This window comes from Oncorhynchus mykiss, chromosome 7 (genome assembly GCF_057628025.1).
Source record: "Oncorhynchus mykiss isolate SJ-2025 chromosome 7, ASM5762802v1, whole genome shotgun sequence".
Classification (NCBI taxonomy): domain Eukaryota; kingdom Metazoa; phylum Chordata; class Actinopteri; order Salmoniformes; family Salmonidae; genus Oncorhynchus; species Oncorhynchus mykiss.
The window spans coordinates 33512811-33533387 of NC_143028.1; the positions used below are offsets into that span (position 1 = coordinate 33512811).

Here is a 20577-nt window from a genome sequence, read left to right on the forward strand (position 1 = left end):
TTAATCTCTAGGAGACAGAACGCGTTTCCTTCCTTGAGTGGTATGACGGCTGTGTGGTCCAATGGTGTTTATACCTGCGTACTATTGTTTGTACAGATGAACGTGGTACCTTCAGGCATTTGGAAATTGCTCCCAAGGATGAACCAGACTTGTGGAGGTCTACAATTTTTGTTATGGGTTCTTGGCTGATTTATTTAAATTTTCTCATGATGTCAAGCAAAGAGGCACAGAGTTTGAAGGCAGGCCTTGAAATACATCCACAGGTACACCTCCAATTGACTCAAATTATGTCAATTAGCCTATCAGAAGCATCTAAAGCCATGACATCATTTTCTGGAATTTTCCAAGCTGTTTAAAGGCACAGTCAACTTATTGTATGTAAACTTCTGACCCACTGGAATTGTGATACAGTGAATTATAAGTGAAATAATCTGTCTGTAAACAATTGTTGAAAAAATTACTTGTGTCAGGCACAACGTAGATGTCCAAACCGAATTGCCAAAACTATAGTTTGTCAAGAAGAAATGTGTGGAGTGGTTGAAAAACTAGTTTTAAAGACTACAGCCTAAGTGTATGTAAACTTCCAACTTCAACTGTATTACCTCAACTAACCTGTATATGGTCTCACTATTGTTATTTTATTGCTGCTCTTTAATTACTTTTTGCTTTCATTTTTTATTCTGATTATTTTTTAACTGCACTGTTGGTTAAGGGCTCGTAAGTAAGCATTTCACTCTAAGGTCTACATTGGTTGTATTCAGCGCATGTGACTAATAAAAATTGATTTGATGAAGTACAACATCAGATGACCTAGCCTCCACAATCACCCGACCTCAACCCAATTAAGATGGTTTGGGATGAGTTGAACTGCAGAGTGAAGGAAAACAGCCAACAAGTGCTCAGCATATGTGGGAACTTTCCAGGTGAAGCTAGTTGAGAGAATGCTAAGCGTGTGCAAAGCTGTCATCAAGGCAAAGCTTGGCTACTTTCAAGAAACTCAAATCTAAACTATATGTTGATTTGTTTAACACTTTTTTTGGTTACTACATGACTCCATATGTGTTATTTCATAGTTTTCACGTCTTCACTATTATTCTACAATGTAGAAAAACCCTTGAATGGGTAGGTTTGTCCAAACTTTTGACTGGCACTGTACAATCATTAAAAATGACAGTGACTTCAAAAAGTATTCACAGCCCTTGACTTGTGTTGTGTTACAACCTGAATTTAAAATGTATTCATTTGCAATTGTGTGTCACTGGCCTACACAAAATACCCCCTAATGTCAAATTGGAAAGAAGTACTCAACCCCTTTGTTATGACAAGCCTAAATAAGTTCAGGAGTAAAAATGTGCTTAACAAGTCACATAATAAGTTGCATGGACTCACTCTGTGTGCAATAATAGTGTTTAACATTATTTTTTAATAACTACCTCATCGCTGTATCCCACATATATGGTGCAGTGACTGGTAGCCTAGTGGTTAGAGCGTTGGACCAGTGGCCGAAAGACTGCTAGATCGAATCCTCGAGCCGACAAGGTAAAAATCTGTCGTTCTGCCCCTGAACAAGGCAGTTAACCCACTGTTCCAAAGCCGCCGTTGTGAATAAGAATTTGTTCTTAACTGACTTGCCTAGTTAAAATAAAGGTTAAATAAAATAAATACAGCCTTAGTCTAAAATGTATTAAATTGTTATTTCTTATCTATCTACACACAATACCAGGTAATATCAAAGCGAAAACAGGTTTTTAGACATTTTAGACAACAGAAATACCTTATTTACATAATTATTCAGACACTTTGTTATGAGACTCGAAATTGAGCTCAGGTGCATCCTGTTTCCATTCATCATCCTTGAGATGTTTCTACGACTTGATTGGTAAATTCAATTGATTGGAAATTATTTGAAAAGGCACACACCTGGCTATATAAGGTCCCCCAAGCCATTAGGTCGAAGGAATTGTCCGTAAAGCTCCGAGACTGTGTCGAGGCACAGATCTGGGGAAGGGTGCCAAAAGATACAAGCAGCTTTGAAGGTCCTCAAGAAAAAAGTGGCCTCCATCATTCTTAAATGGAAGAAGTGTGGAACCACCAAGACTATTCCTAGAGCTGGCCACCTGACCAAACTGAGCAATCGGGGGAGAAGGGCCTTGGTCAGGGAGGCGTCCAAGAAGCGAATGGTCACTCTGACTGTGGAGATGGGAGAACCTTCCAGAAGCACAATCATCTCTGCAGCACTTCAACAATCAGGCTTTTATGGTAGAGTGGCCACACGGGAGCCACTCCTCAGTAAAAGGCACTTGACAACCCGCTTGGAGTTTGCCAAAAGGCACCTAAAGGACTCTCACACCATGAGAAACAAGACTCTCTGGTCTGATAAAACTTTGGCTTAAATGCCAAGCGACACGTCTGGAGGAAACCTGGCACCATCCCTACGGTGAAGCATTGTGGTGGCAGCATCATGCTGTGGGGATATTTTTCAGCGGCAGGGACTGGGAGACTAGTCAGGATCGAGGGAAAGATAAACAGAGCAAAGTACAGAGAGATACTTGATGAAAACCTTCTCCAGAGCACTCAGGATCTCAGGCTGGGGCGAAGGTTCACCTTCCAACAGGACAATGACCCTAAGCAGACAGCCAACAACACAGGAGTGTCTTCGGGACAAGTCTCTGAATGTCCTTGAGTGGCCCAGCCAGAGCCTAGACTTGAACCCAATCGAACATCTCTGGAAAGACCTGAAAATAGCTGTGCAGCAATGCAGCAACGCTCCCCATCCAACCAGACAGAAAAATGGGAGAAACACCCCAAATAAATGTGTGCCAAGTTTGTAGCATCATACCCAAGAAGACTTGAGGCTGTATTCACTGCCAAAGGTTCTTCAACAAAGTACTGAGTGAAGGGTCTGAATACTTATGTAAAATGTGATATTTCCAAACCTGTTTTTGCTTTGTCATTATGGGGTACTGTGTGTATATTGATGAGAGAAAAAAAAATATTTTATACATTTTAGAGTAAGGCAGTAACGTAACAAAATGTGGAAAAAGTCAAGAGGTCTGAATACTTTCCAAATGCACTGTACAGGCCTCAATCCACACCAAAGCAATATTATAATTGGAAAGTCACAATGTTGGTTAAGATGACTTAGGACTAACCAAAAGTCACTTCGAAGTAACCCGACTTCAGTCTCTGCACTATAAAATTAAACAATCACCATTGCCTAGCACGTTGCCTATATTGTACATGGTGGGACACTGATGGGGGGGGGGGGGGGGGGGTTTAGACTTTTGTGCACTAGTATTTACTGATTGCTGGAAACAGTGAAGACAATTGCACACATTTCTCTTCTGATCAAAACAATGTCTTAAGATTCTGTGAACAAAACAGTTAACAGCGAATTTTGTATTCACAGATGATATTGGTTTTTAAAGGTTGAGCAAAAGGGGATCTAAGATATTCAACAGGCACAAAGGCAAAAAAAAAATATCATAAGTTATATAAATGTATTTGAGCACTTGCTCATTGCTGTTTCAACAGATCAGAAAATGCTTGTAAGTGATTGAGAAAAATGTATGTTTCATGAAAGGAGTGTGGATGTTTGACCTGACCAAGGAGTTTCATATACCGACTGAACGGGAGCTGGTAATTATATACACTGCTCAAAAAAAATAAAGGGAACACTTAAACAACACAATGTAACTCCAAGTCAATCACACTTCTGTGAAATCAAACTGTCCACTTAGGAAGCAACACTGATTGACAATAAATTGCACATGCTGTTGTGCAAATGGAATAGACAACAGGTGGAAATTATAGGCAATTAGCAAGACACCCCCAATAATGGAGTGGTTCTGCAGGTGGTGACCACAGACCACTTCTCATTTCCTACAGTGCATTGCGAAAGTATTCAGCCCCCTTGAACTTTGCGACCTTTTGCCACATTTCAGGCTTCAAACATAAAGATATAAAACTGTATTTTTTTGTGAAGAATCAACAACAAGTGGGACACAATCATGAAGTGGAACGACATTTATTGGATATTTCAAACTTTTTTAACAAATCAAAAAATGAAAAATTGGGCGTGCAAAATTATTCAGCCCCCTTAAGTTAATACTTTGTAGCGCCACCTTTTGCTGCGATTACAGCTGTAAGTCGCTTGGGGTATGTCTCTATCAGTTTTGCACATCGAGAGACTGACATTTTTTCCCATTCCTCCTTGCAAAACAGCTCGAGCTCAGTGAGGTTGGATGGAGAGCATTTGAGAACAGCAGTTTTCAGTTCTTTCCACAGATTCTCGATTGGATTCAGGTCTGGACTTTGACTTGGCCATTCTAACACCTGGATATGTTTATTTTTGAACCATTCCATTGTAGATTTTGCTTTGTGTTTTGAATCATTGTCTTGTTGGAAGACAAATCTCCGTCCCAGTCTCAGGTCTTTTGCAGACTCCATCAGGTTTTCTTCCAGAATGGTCCTCTATTTGTCTCCATCCATCTTTCCATCAATTTTAACCATCTTCCCTGTCCCTGCTGAAGAAAAGCAGGCCCAAACCATGATGCTGCCACCACCATGTTTGACAATGGGGATGGTGTGTTCAGGGTGATGAGCTGTGTTGCTTTTACGCCAAACATAACGTTTTGCATTGTTGCCAAAAAGTTCAATTTTGGTTTCATCTGACCAGAGCACCTTCTTCCACATGTTTGGTGTGTCTCCCAGGTGGCTTGTGGCAAACTTTAAACGACACTTTTTAAGGATATCTTTAAGAAATGGCTTTCTTCTTGCCACTCTTCCATAAAGGCCAGATTTGTGCAATATACGACTGATTGTTGTCCTATGGACAGACTCTCCCACCTCAGCTGTAGATCTCTGCAGTTCATCCAGAGTGATCATGGGCCTCTTGGCTGCATCTCTGATCAGTCTTCTCCTTCTATGAGCTGAAAGTTTAGAGGGACGGCCAGGTCTTGGTAGATTTGCAGTGGTCTGATACTCCTTACATTTCAATATTATCGCTTGCACAGTGCTCCTTGGGATGTTTAAAGCTTGGGAAATATTTTTGTATCCAAATCCGGCTTTAAACTTCTTCACAACAGTATCTCGGACCTGCCTGGTGTGTTCCTTGTTCTTCATGATGCTCTCTGCGCTTTTAACGGACCTCTGAGACTATCACAGTGCAGGTGCATTTATACGGAGACTTGATTACACACAGGTGGATTGTATTTATCATCATTAGTCATTTAGGTCAACATTGGATCATTCAGAGATCCTCACTGAACTTCTGGAGAGAGTTTGCTGCACTGAAAGTAAAGGGGCTGAATAATTTTGCACGCCCAATTTTTCATTTTTTGATTTGTTAAAAAAGTTTGAAATATCCAATAAATGTCGTTCCACTTCATGATTGTGTCCCACTTGTTGTTGATTCTTCACAAAAAAATACAGTTTTATATATTTATGTTTGAAGCCTTAAATGTGGCAAAAGGTCGCAAAGTTCAAGGGGGCCGAATACTTTCGCAATGCACTGTATGCTTCCTGGCTGATGTTTTCGTCACTTTTGAATGCTGGCGGTGCTTTCACTCTAGTGGTAGCATGAGACGGAGTCTACAAACCACACAAGTGGCTCAGGTAGTGCAGCTCATCCAGGATGGCACATCAATGCGAGCTGTGGCAAGAAGGTTTGCTGTGTCTGTCAGCGTAGTGTCCAGAGCATGGAGGCGCTACCAGGAGACAGGCCAGTACATCAGGAGACGTGGAGGAGGCCGTAGGATGGCAACAACCCAGCAGCAGGACCGCTACCTCCGCCTTTGTGCAAGGAGGAGCAGGAGGAGAACTGCCAGAGCCCAGCAAAATGACCTCCAGCAGGCCACAAATGTGCATGTGTCTGCTCAAACGGTCAGAAACAGACTCCATGAGGGTGGTATGAGGGCCCGACGTCCACAGGTGGGGGTTGTGCTTACAGCCCAACACCGTGCAGGACATTTGGCGTTTTCCAGAGAACACCAAGATTGGCAAATTCGCCACTGGCGCCCTGTGCTCTGCACAGATGAAAGCAGGTTCACACTGAGCACATGTGACAGACGTGACAGAGTCTGGAGACGCCGTGGAGAACGTTCTGCTGCCTGCAACATCCTCCAGCATGACCGGTTTGGCGGTGGGTCAGTCATTCCTTGGGGGGCCGCACAGCCCTCCATGTGCTCGCCAGAGGTAGCCTGACTGCCATTAGGTACCGAGATGAGATCCTCAGACCCCTTGTGAGACCATATGCTGGTGCGGTTGGCCCTGGGTTCCTCCTAATGCAAGACAATGCTAGACCTCGTGTGGCTGGAGTGTGTCAGCAGTTCCTGCAAGAGGAAGGCATTGATGCTATGGACTGGCCCGCCCGTTCCCCAGACCTGAATCCAATTGAGCACATCTGGGACATCATGTCTCGCTAAATCCACCAACTCCACGTTGCACCACAGACTGTCCAGGAGTTGGCGGATGCTTTAGTCCAGGTCTGGGAGGAGATCCCTCAGGAGACCATCCGCCACCTCATCAGGAGCATGCCCAGGCGTTGTAGGGAGGTCATACAGGCACGTGGAGGCCACACATACTACTGAGCCTCATTTTGACTTGTTTTAAGGACCTTACATCAAAGTTGGATCAGCCTGTAGTGTGGTTTTCCACTTTAATTTTCAGTGGGACTCCAAATCCAGACCTCCATGGGTTGATAAATTTGATTTCCATTGATCATTTGTGTGTGATTTTGTTGTCAGCACATTCAACTATGTAAAGAAAAAAGTATTTAATAAGAATATTTCATTCATTCAGATCTAGGATGTGTTATTTTAGTGTTCCCTTTATTTTTTTGGAGCAGTGTATTTTTTACTCCTCTGGTCTTGCCTGAGTCCTCTTTGTCCAGGACCGAGTAAAAATGTATCTGACACTGTGACAAGACCGAGACACTCAATATGTGGTCTTGAGACCAGACTCGAGAACGGTCTCGAGTACGACAACACTGAGTCGTAGTTTAAAGGATAATAAATATTTCTAATTGTGGTGCACTTTATTGTTATCGCATTAATTCAGGCAATTTATCGCAATATGGATTTTTCTCCATATGACCAACTCTAATATAGTATAGCACCTCAACCATAGAAATAGAATGACTAGAATGGAATGTATTCTATTTCTATGGCCTAATTCCATTGACACCGCTGTTCAGAGCCAGACTGTTCTGCAACAGACAGGAAAGACTGACGAATAGCCTATGAATAGTATTGTACATGTTTTGTTGGATACTCTAGGTAGCTAGCTACATACAGTACAGTAGCTGATAGGGATTGGATGACATATCAAATGCTTTGAAAATGAAAATGCATGAATGTGATGGTTCTCTCTGTGCACGTGCAGCGCTCATAGTCAAGCCAAAAACAATTTATAAAAGGCATTACAATACTCTACTGTACTCTTTTTTTTTATTGTACTCTACTCACAGTACTGTACTCGGTACTGTTTTGTACTTTACTCTACCCACTGTACTGTACGATCCAAACTTATGAAACATACATCTATGATACGTTCCGATTTGGTCCAGTCCAGTCCATCTGTGAACGTAACATCAAGGCCAGGGTGGACTGACCAAATGTTCAATGTCCATGAACGTCCGGTGTTGGTTGGTGCTCAGTGGGTGAGGATGCTGGTTACAGTAAATGGAAAGAGAGGGGGCTCATGGGTAGGTGTCTGTAAGAGCTGGGAGAGGTAACGAGTTTGAATCAATTCATAGACAAAATTGATATCAGTAAAATCACTATAGGTCTACCATTGGTAGGTCTACAATTACTTGTTACTTCTGTAAGGGAGAGACATTAGAAAATATATTAAAGATGTGGGTTTTTGGTAACAGAATTACAAGGCAACATATCTTAAACTTACAGAAGGTAAACACTTTCTCCTACATTATAGATAAGTGTTGATATTAGTTGGTAGGGGTCTTTACGTCAACATGATTGTGTTTTGATTCATTTGATTCCCTTTAAAACTTTTTCTGGTAGATGTTGTCCAAGAACCCCTTTCCATCTGTTCATCGAGAAAATGAAACCATGACTTATGCCATATTTTTAAGATGGAAAATTGTCAAAAAAGATTTAATTGACTTCATTTACCAAAAACATAGTCTTCGCTTTCATTTAACCCCCAATTTGATATGCTCCTAAGAACTTTACATGTTGCTGCTCACGGGTCCTTTTCGATGAAAATGCCCTTAGGCTAAACATTTTGTTTCATGTAATAAAGTTAATTTTAAAATGGAGCACACTGTTAATAACATGTATTAAATCATGGTAAACAATGTCGTTAAAATAAATTGACTCACCCACACAATTATACCTGGATGTGTCAGCTTTGAAACATGATTTTCTTTGTTTGGACTAGGCTCATGTGGCTTCTACCTGAGTACATGGCACCTGGTAATATACTGCAATTCACACCTATGTAGATGTTGATCATTAGCTCAACTCTCAGTGGTCGAACCCTCTTTTTGGCCCAAACATTCCTTTGTTCTTAGAGCTGCATGAGCTAGGCGGTGGAGACCAAATACAGCGCTGCACATTAGTTCCTCACGGAGTGAACTTTCGCTGTGCTCACATGGATCATACTGGGGTTACAGATGAAAACAAGTACCTAAATCTGCCGTTGGCACCCAGTCAAATTAGGCCAAAGGTTGCCTTGATAAATCTGGTTCATTCTCTTAAATGAAATACAATGACTGTTATTGCATTAGCTGGGGGTGTTGTTTGAAATGTCTGATACAACATACGTTGGTGACATAGCTTTCAACCCACTGCATACCCCTTACAAAATAACATTTTCATGTGCAGGGTGTGCTATGACATGAATATACAGTACCAGTCAAAAGTTTGGACACACCTACTCATTCAAGGGTATTTCTTTATTTTTACTATTTTCTACATTGAAGAATCATTTGTGAAGACATCAAAACTATGAAATAATATATGAAATCATGTAGTAACCAAGAAAGTGTAAAACAAATCTAAATATATTTTAGATTCTCATCTCAAACCATCTCAATTGGGTTGAGGTTGGGTGAGTGTGGAGGCCAGGTAATCTGATGCAGCACTCCATCACCCTGCTTTTTGGTCAAATAGCCCTTACACAGCTTGGAGGTGTGTTGGGTCATTGTCCTGTTGAAAAACAAATTATAGTCCCACTAAGCGCAAAGCATCCCCACACCATCACACTTCCTCCATGCTTCACGTTGGGAACCACACATGCAGAGATCATCCATTCACCTGATCTGCGTCTCACAAAAACAGGGAGGTTGGAACCAAAAATCTAAAATTTGGACTCATCAGACCAAAGGACAGATTTCCACCGGTCTAATGTCTATTGCTTGTGTTTCTTGGCCCAAGCAAGTCTCTTCTTATTATTGGTGTCCTTTGGTAGTGGTTTCTTTGAAAAACTTTGACCATGAAGGCCTGATTCACAGTCTCCTCTGAAAAGTTGAGGTTGTGATGTGTCTGTTACTTGAACTCTGTGAAGCATTTATTTGGGCTGCAATTTCTGAGGCTGGTAACTAATGAACTTATCCTCTGCAGCAGAGGTAACTCTGGGACTTCCTTTCCTGTGGCAGTCCTCATGAGAGACAGTTTCATCATAGCGCTTTATGGTTTTTGGGATTGCACTAGAAGAAACTTTCAAAGTTCTTGAAATTTTCCAGATTGACTGACCTTCATGTCTTAAAGTAATGATGGAATGTCATTTCTCTTTGCTTTTTTGAGCTGTTCTTGCCATAATATGAACTTGGTATTTTACCAAATAGGGCTATCTTCTGTATACCACCCCTACCTTGTCACAACACAACTGATTGGCTCAAATGCATTAAGAAGGAAAGAAATTCCACAAATGAACAAGGCACACCTGTTAATTGAAATGCATTCCAGGTTACCTCATGAAGCTGGTTGAGAGAATGCCAAAAGTTTGCAAAGTTGTCATAGAGGCAAAGGGTGGCTACTTTGAAGGATCTCAAATATATTTTTTATTTGTTTAACACTTTTTTGGTTGATACATGATTCCATATGTGTTATTTCATAGTTTTGTCTTCACTATTATTTTACAATGTAGAAAATTGAAAAATAAAGAAAAACCCTTGAATAAGTAGGTATGTTCAAACTTTTGACCGGTACTGCATATCAATGGAACGAAGGTATACCCAAACTCGCTTCAGCCCATCTTAAATGAAAAAGGGGAAATCAGGTACTAGACTGTGGGACTTGAAAATCCCAAAACATTCCTTACCCCAGGATACTTCAACTGGTGTCTTTCCAGGATAATAAAAAAAAAGGAGCGCTCTGTTGCAGCATAAATCTGATCGTTTACTTGTCCCGTCAATAAATCTACCAGATTTACGCAGCAACAGAGTGTGCTCCTTTTTTTTTTATTCTCCCGGGTTATCACCAGTTGAAGTATCCTGGGATAAGGAATGTTTGCGCATGTGCCAGGTGAAATGTCAACCTCAGTACATGCGCTCCAAAAAGTCGGGTAAATAATAGTGTCTTGTGGATATAAAAAAAAAACATGTCGACCAGCTGAAGGACCAACCACACAGACAACAACATGCGGTAGAGTATGTTCAAACGTAATTTCATTAAACATTCTGTGCTTTGTTATTTGGCAACCTCGTCCCTAGGCAGGAGAAAGTGGTGCACCCTGCCCAGAGACTAACAGTAGCCAGCCAGATAGAGTAAGGATGGTCACGTAACCTGGCAGTAGCTCATTTATGTGTTCATCAACACAAGGGTGTGATGTGTTTCACTAGAAAACCATTAGCGTGCATACTTTTAGCAGGTGGTGCAAAGGCCGATATTAATAATGTTGCATAAATAGATAATACCATTGACAGCTGGCAAATATGACGAGGCCAGTTATCACTTTTTGAGCCATTTGACAACTCTTGATGCTTGCTCGAGCGAGTTAGCAGGGCTAGCTTTTGCTGCGCTTTTGCAAGGCACAAAGACGAGAGATATAAAGCTAGCAGGCTACAGAGCATAGCGTGAAATATATTACCTGCGGACTGTCTTCGAATGTCTCCTCTATCGGTAATTTATCTATTCCAGGCATGGCTATAGCTAGCTATTTCAATTCGTATCAATATGAACTGTAATATGTCAATAAGAAACAAAAGAGCTGACAATCACTCCCACTGAATTTTTTTCCCTTTACAGATAGATCCACAACACCCCAAACAGCTCCTCCCACATGCGGATATGGGACACACTTGGAGCGGTAGTCACTAGTTACCTCAGTCACGAAGTCATAATTATGGCTAAACCACAGAGTTTCTAAAACCCAGAGGCGCAACATCGCGAGACTTCCGGGAACTTGCGAAACAAACCATGCCGGGGTTTGAGAAGTCAATATGAGAATTGAAAAAAGATTCCGTAGTTGTTCATAATCTTGAAATCTAAAGGCACAACCTACATTCGAGCCAATGTCTTATGTAGTTGAACATGATATTACTTCAACCTCGTGAAAGTGACAAACTGACACTTTTAGATTTTCGTCAAAAAACAACTTTAAATCGAAGGAGTGCCCTTGATTTGATGGCCTGCACATGAACAATTTGGCGAGAAACTACCATTAAATCCATGCCTGCATTCCAAACACTTAAAAAATACACCCTATCCCCTCAGCCCTCAAATTAAGTGGACACTTCTGATGACGTATCAGGACTTCGGACGAGTATACACTTGCAGGGCAAGGAAGGAAGGAATTATTTTTTAAATGGACCGCCCTTGCCTGGAAATTCGTAACTCGTTCATCCCGGGATGATTGTGTTTTCAGCCACCGGTAGGTTGTGGTTGCTTTATATGCACTACAGTCAATTTTGATTGCATGTCTACTTATATAAACTATATAATTATTAATATACACCTACTGTATGATATCTAGCAAATTAACTAACTAATGTTAGCCTGCTTAGCTGGAACTTCTGAAGGAAAATGTTTTTATTTCAAAAATTTCCAAAAGCTTTCTTTTATGAGATGTGTTTGTGCCATCATGTGCATTAGCAGCATCATTTGTAACCTTTTTACATTTGTTTTGACTTACTCTTGACTTCTCCATATTGCCGTTGAGGTTTTAAGTTTTGGCTGAATTTTCTTACTGGATGTACAATCATCGCAAATGGAATTATGGGGCGTTTCAGGCCCCGAATTGAACATAATTGTACACTTGCAAACTCAATCAAGAATGAGGGCTGAGGGGCTTATGTTGCGAACTTCCCTTGTTTGGCTAATCGTTTGGACCGACGTCCAAGATGGTGACAGTGATTCCGCCATGGGCATCAGCGAGGTTAAGTGGACGAGGGTGTCTTTTATGAGTTTGAAACACAGCCCATGTCAAACAATAAGCGGTTTGTAAAGAGCATGAATGAGCGTGTACATGCAAGAATTGTTCTTCGATGACGTTTAACGGAGGTTGGCATACAATAAATTCCCTTCTGCACACTTCTCACACCTAGGAACCTCCCTCCTACACACTGCTGCCATGTGCCCATAAGCTTGACACCTGTAACAACGTAATGTATTCGGTACAAAATCTTGTACAGGATAACTTAGTTGAAGTCAGAAGTTTACATACACCTTATCCAAATACAATTTAAACTCAGTCTTTTACAATTCCTGACATTTAATCCTTGTAAACATTCCCTGTCTTAGGTCAGTTAGGATCACTGCTTTATTTTAAGAATGTGAAATGTCAGAATAATAGTAGAGTGATTTATTTCAGCTTTTATTTCTTTCATCACATTCCCAGTGTGTCAGAAGTTTACCAGGTCAGGTCTTCATAGCTGATTTTGAAAAGGCATTTGATAAAGTACAACTAGAATGTGTATATATAAATGCCTGGACTACTTTAATTTTGGTGAATCTCTTATACAAAGGGTTAAAGTCATGTACAGCAACCCCAGATGTAAAATAGTAAATAATGGTTACTTCTCAGAAAGTATTGAGCTTTTAAGAGGAGTAAAACAAGGCTGTCCATCGTCTCCATATCTATTTATAATGGCAATTGAAATGCTAGCTATTAAAATTAGATCCATCAATAAATCCAGGGGGATAAAAACAAAAGTGTCAATGTATGCCGATCACAATTTTTTTCTTAAATCCACAATCTGGATCCCTGCACAGTCTCATTGAAGATCTTGATCACTTTTCTAGACTCTCTGGATTAAAACCTAATTATTACAAGTGTACCATATTACATATTGTATCGTAAAAAAAAGTGTTTACACTACCTTGTAATTTATCAACAAAATGGGCGGATGGTGAAGTAGACATACTTGGTATTCACATCTTCAAAAATATAAATCAACTTTAATAATTCATTTCAATAGAAAGTTAGCAAAAATAGATAAGATTCTGCAACCATGGAGAGGTAAATACTTGTCTATTTATGGAAAAATCAGATTGATGAACTCTGGTCCTATCACAGTTTACTTACTTACTAATGGCAATGCCTACTCCGGATGACTCGTTTTTTAAATCATATGAGCAAAAAATATTTCATTTTATTTGGAAGGCTAAGCCAGACAAAATTAAACGTGTTCATTTATACAATGAATACGAGTTTGGGGGGATAAAATTATTAAATATTAAAGCTTTAAACCTCTCACTAAAAGATTCACTCATACATAAGTTATACTTAAACCCCAAATGGTTCTCTAGTAGGTTATTAAGAAAGGCTCATCCTTTGTTCAAAAATTGCCTTTTTGCCTTCATACAACTTCTCATTTCCGACAAAAATAAATGGGTTGCAAAATAAATGGGAGGAGATTTTCGATGTACCAATTCCAGATGTACCAATTCCATGGCACATGATTTATGAACTGGTACAAACTACAAACTACACTTGATTCATCACTTAGAGTTTTTCAATTAAAATTATTATATACTGAACGTCCTCCCTAGACTAAACTACTTATTTCAGATGCTCCCATGCTATCTCCCAGTTTCCTTCTTCAAAACAACTAACCAAAGCATCACCAAATTTATATGGGGCAATAAAAAACCTAGGATCAAGTTTTCCACTTTATCAAAACCGGAATCTAAAGGTGGTCTTGCCGTTCCCTCCCTTCAACTGTACTACTGGTCTGCCCAAATCCGCAACATGCTAACATGGATCACAAACAGACAAGAGTCAACGTGGATTCAGATAGAAGCCCAATCCTGTGGTTCATTGCCCTTAAGTTCAATTATATTCATTAATAACTTTAGTGAAGTGGGCAACATAGCCAAAACCTTTGCGATTTACAGCACCCTACTAGCGTGGAGGGACTGTAAGAAATACCTGGGCATTTCCTCCCAAATATGTTCTCACTCGCCTATAGTAGGCAACCCAGACTTGCCAAAAGCCCTGAGGGATGCCAACTTTAATCTTTGGCATACTCTAGGAATCAGGACCTTTTCAGACCTATTTCATCAGAAAACCACTACACTGAAATCCTTTCAAGAGCTCTGCAGTGAATTCGATGTGCCAAGATCCCATTTTTTTAAATATCTTCAAATTAGACATGTAATTTCCTCATTTACCTCCAAGAGGAGGTTTAGAACTCAGTTGAATGAAGTTGAAACCCTTCTTGTCACAGCACAATCCATTAAAGGCAAAATATCTTACATCTGTAGACTCCTTTCTGAGAAAGGAAGCTCCTCCTTTACTCCTTTGAAAATAATCTGGGAAAAGGACCTTGGTCTGACTATCAGTGATGAGTTATGGGTGGAGGTTTGCGACAGGGTATACTGCTCCTCTACCAGTGTAAAAATGAAAGAATCTAATTACACATTTTTGTACAAATGTTATTATACTCCTTTGAGACTCCATAGAATGAAAACAGATATGTCTCCTAACTGTAAAAGATGTACCTCTGAAAGCGGAACCTATATGCATGTATTTTGGAGCTGTAGGGAGATTGCCAGATTCTGGCAATCTGTACATACTGCTGCACAGAAAATACTAGAGGTACAGTTTGATATGACCCCGTGTATCTATCTTCTTAATGCCCAGCAGGACTTTGTTCTTGATCCTGACAGAGAAAATTTGCTTATGACTATTACATACTTTGCTAAGAAATGTATTCTTCTATTGTGGGCCTCTAATACCCCTCCTACATTTAAAATGTGGATTGACCAGATTGTTGACTTTCTTCCTCTTGAAAAGCTCACTTATGACCTCCACAAGAGACAGCCCAAGTTTGATAGACTCTGGTCTCCACTATTCAACTATATTTCAAACTGGACAGAGTGAACGGGGTGACTAGGGAAATGCGCAGATACATGTTGTGTAAGGTACTGTAAAACCTAAAAACGAATTATTGGCCCGTCGTCTCAGCGAATGCTTGAAATAGCTGATAAGAACCTTGATAGTGCTGCTGCAAGTGTTATGTTTTTTTGTTTTTTTTGTGTTTTTATTTTAATTCCGTTTTTGAGTACGTGTGCGTAGGTGTGTGTGTGTGTATGTATATGTGCGTATGTATGTACGTACGTACGTATGTATGTATGTATATATATATATATATATATATATATATATATATATATATATATATATATATATATATATGTACCAAGGAAAATATATAGATTAAGAAAAATAAATGCTTTTATTTGACTTTATCATTCATTTTAATTGTATTTTTATTTCTTCAAAAGTATTATTATTTTTTATTTTTTTTATTTTTTTAAAGCCTGTCACATCTGTGAATGTGGAATGTGTTTTGTTGGTTGATTGAAAAACAAGAAAACTTCATAAAACTTTAAATTGAAAAAAAAATGATCATATACAATTCTTACCACCAACAGAGTGCTTATATATGGGACATACAACAATCTCATCTCTGTAGATTTTGTTGCGAAAAGACAGAATCAATAGATAATTTATTCTGGTATTACCCCTCGTCAGAAGTTTACATACACCTTAACCAAATACATTTAAACTCAGTTTTTCACAATTCCTGACATTTAATCCTAGTAAAAATTCCCTGTCTTAGGTCAGTTAGGATCACCACTTTATTTTAAGAATGTGATATGTCAGATTAATAGTTGAGAATGATTTATTTCAGCTTTTATTTCTTTCATCACATTCCCAGTGGGTCAGAAGTTTACATACACTCAATTAGTATTTGGTAGCATTGCCTTTAAATTGTTTAACTTGTATCAAACGTTTCAGGTAACCTTCCACAAGATTCACACAATAAGTTGGGTGAATTTTGGCCCATTCCTCCTGACAGCTGGTGCAACTGAGTCAGGTTAGTAAGCCTCCTTGCTTGAACATGGCCACTCCAATACCTTGACTTTGTTGTCCTTAAGCCATTTTGCCACAATTTTGGAAGTGTGCTTGGGGTCATTATCCATTTGGAAGACCCATTGTGACCAAGCTTCAACTTCCTGACTGATGTCTTGAGATGTTGCTTCAATATATCCACAAAATTTTCTTTCTTCATGGTGCCATCTATTTTGTGAAGTGCACCAGTCTCTCCTGCAGCAAAGCACCCCCACAACATGATGCTGCCACCCCCGTGCTTCACGGTTGGGATGGTGTTCTTCGGCTTGTAAGCCTCCCCCTTTTTCCTCCAAACATAACAATGGTCATTATGGCCAAACTGTTCTATTTTTGTTTCATCAGACCAGAGGACATTTCTCCAAAAAGTATGATCTTTGTCTCCATGTGCAGTTGCAAACCGTAGTCTGGCTTTTTTATGGTGGTTTTGGAGCAGTGGCTTCTTCCTTGCTGAGTGGCCTTTCAGGTTATGTCGATATAGGACTCGTTTTACTGAGGATAATATAGATACTTTTGTACATGTTTCCTCCAGCGTCTTCACATGGTCCTTTGCTGTTCTGGGATTAAGTTTAACTTTTCGCACCAAAGTACATTCATCTCTAGGAGACAGAACTCGTCTCCTTCCTGAGCGGTATGACGGCTGCGTGGTCCCATGGTGTTTATACTTGCGTACTATTGCTTGTACAGATGAACGTGGTACCTTTGGGCATTTAGAAATTGCTCCGACGGATGAACCAGACTTGTGGAGGTCTACATCATGAATTTACCTTGTATTTTTCAGAGTTCCAAGTTGTTTTGAACCAACATAAGAGGCAAATAAACAAAGTCAAAGATGGCTCCGCTCAAAGATGGCTCCGCTCATTGCCCAGAAAATATCAATTTAGTTTGGCCACTTTTCAACATATTACAAATCTAGGGGGGGGGGTCATTTCAGGTGCATGAGGGCTGGAAATGGGGGAAGGTATCGTGGGGGGATATGATGGAGGAAATATTACTATGATGGGGGATTTATCAATAAATGAGAGGCAAACACAGGAGAAGTTTAAAAGCTGAATAAAAATAACACCCCTGGAAATGGACTCCTGGGCTACATTTCTGAAATGAAAAAGAAAGGTATGTATTACTTGATTTCTAATGCATTCTAGCAATTATGTTTTATCATTTGGCCAAATGGTTTTTGGCTAGGGAAAAGATGATTAGATTATTTCAATCAAATAACATTTTCCCTAGACAACAAACTTTAGCCTAATCTGTAGACTACTGTAGACCGAAGAGTACGATTTTGTTTGTTAATTTACATAGACTTTTCCTAGGAATGTAATGTATAGTTAGTAATACTTGAAGTTTATATATGTAACCACGTTTTGGAAGGAGAGCGATAACTGGTCCGCCCACGTAACATTCAGCCTGTAGATGGCGCCAAAGTATAAACTTAGATAATCCTGTCTAGCTCCATAGTTTATGATAACCAATTATATCTACAAACTCGCTTTACTCATGCCACAGTCTCTGCACACAATATAGCTGATTACACTCGCACACCATTCAATCTGATTGCACGCACAAACTACCTCACTTTGTTGCTTACAGGACTTTGTCCAACCCCCCTGTTCTCATTATCCTCTGCCTCGACCAGGCTAAAACCTATCCAAGCCATAATACTCTCCGCATTTGATGAGAAATCTTCCTTGATTGGTGATGAGTCAGGCATCTGTAGGCTACACGTCCAGTGGTGATAAATGAAATATATTTTTCAAAATGAAGAAAAAGTATTTAGGATGCCAGCCTTTCCCTCGCACTTTTTGTATGCCACTAGTGTACCACCCTATCTCACACGTGCAGCCCCTCAGACAGGTTAATACCAAAGCCTCTTTCAGATGTTAATACATGTAATATAGATGATAATAATAATTATAAAATTATCAATACTACTGTAGATAGTCACTGCTACTACTATAGGAAGAATGTTTTATGAAGCCTCAGGAAGCAGACATTGCGGTATTGATACAATGAGGGGTGCAGAGAATAGCAGCAAAATGCAGCAATCAAATTCTAGAACAGCAGCATATAATTCTGGTACCGCGTGCAAAAAGAACTCATGCCATTATTAATATTTAGAATTTACGTGTCAAATGGTTAACGGAAGCCTCTTCAACATAATCCAGGTAGAATCAGGAATTCCCCATAGCAGCTGTTTAGGCCCCTTACTTTTTTCAATCTTTATTATCGACAAGCCCTGGCTTTGAGTAAAGCCTATATATACACAATACATGTTGTATTGTATGGGGTGTAGGGGTGTAATACTGCTATATGATGTACTGTTTTATCTTTTTGTCACACCCTGATCTGTTTCACCTGTCTTCGTGCTTGTCTCTACCCCCACCAGGTGTCTCCCATCTCCTCTCATTATCCCCTGTGTACTTATACCTGTGTTCTCTGTTTGTCTGTTTCCAGTTCGTTTTATTCATCAAGCCTACCAGTGTTTTTCCCCTTGCTCCTGTCTTTTCTATAGTTCCTGTTTTCTAGTTTTTCCAGTTTTGTCCATTCTGTCAGCCCTGACCCTGAGACTGCCCATTGTTCAGTACCTTTTGAACTCTAATCTGGATTACTGACCTCTGCCTGCCCTTGACCTGTCATTTTGCCTGCCCCCTGTTCTTGTAATAAACTTTTGTTACTTTGACACTGTCTGCATCTGGGTCTTCCCTAAAATGTGATACTTTTGTTTTATATGTAATGTAAGTGCCTTAATGTGTTTGGCTCCCAGGAAGAGAAGCTGCTGCCTTGGCAGCAGCTAATGGGGATCCTTAATAAATGAAAATGCAAATGGCAGCCATTTTATTAAAATGGCCACCCTGGTTGACTTAAAGGCTTCCCAGACTGCCTCAAATCATAAAAATATATGAGTGTACCAAGTTTGATAATTTTATCATAAAATGCATGATTTTAGGTTTATTTGGTTCTTTATCTGCTGGACTAATAGGCCTATTTAATACTCGCCTTTTCTTATGGCAGAGAAGGTCTTGACATACTTTGACTGTGGAAGAAAAAGTCACAATCCTAATCTGCACAGATTACCACATGTGGAGAAGTACTGTATTATAACATCTCAGGAAGCACATCAACATGATTTAATCAGGTCATTTATGCACACAAAAAAAGTTTCTGTCTAGGTCTAAAATGCATCTGAAGGTTCATAAGGGTAATGCTTGCCAGACGATTCCTACCCTACTGTAATGCTTAACACTGAACTGCACTGACAGCATGACTGTGTAGCTCAAGACATCACGGGGCCAGCACTAGATATGGCTTGGAAAATGTACCTTAATCTCAGGATGAGAAATGCATTGTACTACAAATTGTCCCACTATCCCAACTGTTACCCCGGGAAGATTGAACAACTGCTAGTTTTTCTGCAAAGCTGCCCTTTTTGTCCTCATAGCAAACGCCACATCAGCCATTTTGAACAACTAAAGGATAGTCAGCCAATCAGGCTCTGTGCGGTCTACGCCGTCGCACTGTGGAAATAAATAATAATAATAAATAGAAGTCCTGTGTGGGGAATGGCTTAGTATATGTCAAACTATCCAAAAACTATGGATGCTCGTCTAAAGTACAATAATGAATTGGTAAAGCAGGTCATTGTTGTCAAGGGTGCATTAAGAAAGGCAGAAAAGACACTAGAACATTGTTGTTTCTTTTAATATTTTCTTTCTTTGTTGGAGCTCTAAAAACAACTGCTGGACCCTGTCTTTTTTATTTATTTTATTTTATTTAAGCTTTATTTAACCAGGTAGTCAAGTTGAGAACAAGTTCTCATTTACAACTGCGACCTGGCCAAGATAAAGCAAAGCAGTTCGACACATACAACGACACAGAGTTACACATGGAATAAACAAACATACAGTCAATAATACAGTAGAACAATAAGTCTATATACAATGTGTGCAAGTGAGGTGAGATGAGGGATAAGAGCAAACATGTTGAATTACAATCAATATCACATCGTCATTCGTGTTTAAAATGTATTTCAAGGGCCAAAAACAGTACATACAATAGCAAATTAATTCACAGTGACAAGTTCATAGCATTGCTATACAGTACAGTATGAAGACCAGCCCGAGTCCTGTTTTTGCAGTATAATGTCAACAATTGTAATACTGTTTACAACTCAGTTCGAGAACCGAGATGACTGCATTAAAATATAAACAGTAGGCTACAGGCCTATTTCAATCATATTGAAATACAGTTCATGTT

General features: G+C 39.7%; 1 protein-coding gene across 2 annotated transcripts in view; it reads right to left on the reverse strand.

Moving 5' to 3' along the window:
• LOC110527724 (DCC-interacting protein 13-alpha) overlaps positions 1 to 11283 on the reverse strand; it is a 28830-nt gene extending 17547 nt beyond the window's left edge. Inside the window, exon 1 of one of the 2 annotated variants that reach the window (XM_090240733.1) lies at positions 11056 to 11283. In XM_090240733.1, coding sequence (XP_090096859.1) covers positions 11056 to 11109 — 54 coding nt within the window. In that variant the 5' untranslated portion in view covers positions 11110 to 11283. The remainder of the gene's footprint in view (positions 1 to 11055) is intronic. The other variant, XM_036983220.2, reaches the window with a different exon arrangement.
• Positions 11284 to 20577: the final 9294 nt, after the last annotated feature.